Genomic DNA, 2,539 nt, shown 5'->3' with positions numbered 1-2,539 from the left:
CTCAACGAGATCATCGCTTTCAGGAACCAACCGGTGGATTTTGGTTGTGGGTTTGCGGAGGAGCTATACGGCGGCGGTGGTGGCGGCACTGAGTTCGTTGACGAGTTCATGAGCTACGTTTATGCTAACCAACCCATTCTGGCCTCTGCAGACATGATTCAGTACTGAAAATGTTGCAAGAATCTTCTCATTGAGTATCGGAGATCTTTTAGGGGTAGAATCGTCATTTTATGTAATAAAGGCTGGGGTCCCAAAGTGGTTTTAAGGATTTCAATTGTTTACGTAAAACATAGAAAAACATTTTGGTCCCCAAAATTTCGTGTTCTATTTTCGTTCATCAATCATTTGAAATTATATCATTTATCTATATTATATTATAAAGTATTTGATAAAAACTTTTAATAACCATTTTTATGTATAAATTACTGTATATTGATACATATTACTTAAAATTCAAGATTACAAGTAAATTATGTATAAATACAACTTATTAAAGCTTCATGTTTGAATTCGTATAACTAAATGCGGATAAGCATAATCAAGTAGAAAATAAACATCTTATTTTAAAATATAAAAAATCTAAAATATAATTAAGATAATTATCAAGTTATACACAGTAATTAATTATTATTTTTATAAGAAAATTATATTATTAAAACAAGTATAAACCATTCGTTATTGAACCTAAATTAAATTATAATATAAAAAATTGAATTAAAAAATTACACAAAAATATGAATTTTAAATAGTTAATTTGATACTAATATCGATATATTTTTGTCAAAATTTTATGATATATTCAAATTTATATTTTATTCAAAAATAAAATCATAATTGTTTTTTCAAAATCACATAAGACCATACTATAACATCAACTAAGATAAATAATAAAATGAAATATTAATTTCAAAATATATCTCGCTGCATTGCGCAAGTATTCTTCTAGTATTACTTAACCAAATATAAATTACTTCGTTATTGAACTTAAATTAAATTATAATTAAAAATTTTGAATTAAAAAATTGCACAAAAATAAGAATTTTAAATAGTTAATTTGATACTAATATCGACATAATTTTGTTAAATTTTTATAATATCTTTAAATTTATATTTTATTCAAAAATAAAAATATCATCGTTTTTTCAAAATCACATAGCATCATATTATAACATCAATTGAGATAAAATAATAAAATAAAATATTAAAATCAAAATGTATCTCGCTTCATTGCATGAGTACTCTTCTAGTTTTATTAAAAATATTAAATTACAAAAATAATAACATGTATTTAAATCGAACAAGTTCTTTTATCTGATAAGTCGGTGTAGTGTGCTTCAAATAGCGATAACAAGGAAATCATAATGATCGATATGTACAGAATTGAAGTCTTCATTTGAGAACCCATAAACTTGTGATAATATTGGAAACTGGTGCATCATGTGCTATTTAACATGATTTATTTCATGTACGACTTAAATTAAGTGTATTGATTAACATATTTTTGTTTCACAACATGTACATTTTTTTATGTATATGTGAAACAAAAATACAAATAAAAGATTTTACATTATGAACCGAGTACATATGAAACAAATATATATTAACCAGTATATAAAAATTTAGCTTTATATATCCTACAAAACAATACCTAACGATAACAAGTATCACATGCATCATAATATATGAGGATTTTCAAATGATTAATGAGCCGTTTACCTAAATGCTTACCCCGTAAGTGTTTACTTTTATGAGCCAACACTATAATTTATTTTATTGGGTAAGATTGTAGTACATCAAAATGGTATCATATGCAACAATTTACCCCGTAAGCACTTACTCGGGTAAGAGTCGTCACCCTCACTTACCGGGTAAGACTCTCCATCTTTATCGTTGTTCTTACCGGGTAATATTTTTGACCCTTGTCCTATTCATCCGGTAAGAAAAATTACCCGATTAACACTTACCAGGTAAGTGTTTAGTAAACGGCCATTAAGTCTCATATATAGAATACACATAATATAAAAATGTATGTACATGATGGACTAGAATTAACCAATCAAATTGCAAGGATTCTCGTGGTTTAAAGATACACCTATATTTATGATTATAGGTATTTTGGTCTGTTAAAGTTTTGTAAATCAGTTACATATCAAAACCGCCATTTTTATGCGTTTCATACATACGTTAGGTTTTTAATGCAATTTGTTTTTGCGTCCATAAGTGAAATTCACTTTTTGTTCATCCATTTTAGCTATTATTCATAAGTGACGGAGATAGTCGTTCATACGTGAAAACACATGACGTTATATTCTGTCATGGTGTTCCTTAGTGAAATATTCATTTGTTCATAAAATTTGCTTACTATTCATAAATGAATAACCTAATTGTTTGGTTCTTGAATGAAGGAGGAGAAATTTCACGGACCTGAATTTTCCAAAAGGTGCCTTAATGAACTTTTACGTTTTTACCCTTGTTCATAATGTGGTTCACTATGTTTCGTGCGCATTTTATTGTCATTTATTACAAAATTGTCACCGGT

The 2,539-nt window shown here is 27.2% G+C and overlaps 1 protein-coding gene across 1 annotated transcript in view; it reads left to right on the top strand.

Moving 5' to 3' along the window:
* LOC112500969 (bZIP transcription factor 44-like) overlaps positions 1–339 on the top strand; it is a 1,293-nt gene extending 954 nt beyond the window's left edge. The window contains exon 2 of the mRNA XM_025104592.1: positions 1–339. This exon is cut by the window's left edge and continues 43 nt beyond it. Within this exon, the coding sequence (XP_024960360.1) occupies positions 1–168 (168 nt within the window). The 3' untranslated portion in view covers positions 169–339.
* The last annotated feature ends 2,200 nt before the right edge of the window (positions 340–2,539 follow it).

Source organism: Cynara cardunculus (genome assembly GCF_001531365.2).
Source record: "Cynara cardunculus var. scolymus isolate 2C chromosome LG 17, CcrdV1, whole genome shotgun sequence".
Lineage (NCBI taxonomy): Eukaryota > Viridiplantae > Streptophyta > Magnoliopsida > Asterales > Asteraceae > Cynara > Cynara cardunculus.
The sequence above is the reverse complement of the archived record's forward strand: the minus strand, read 5'-3'. Positions and strand labels throughout refer to the sequence as shown.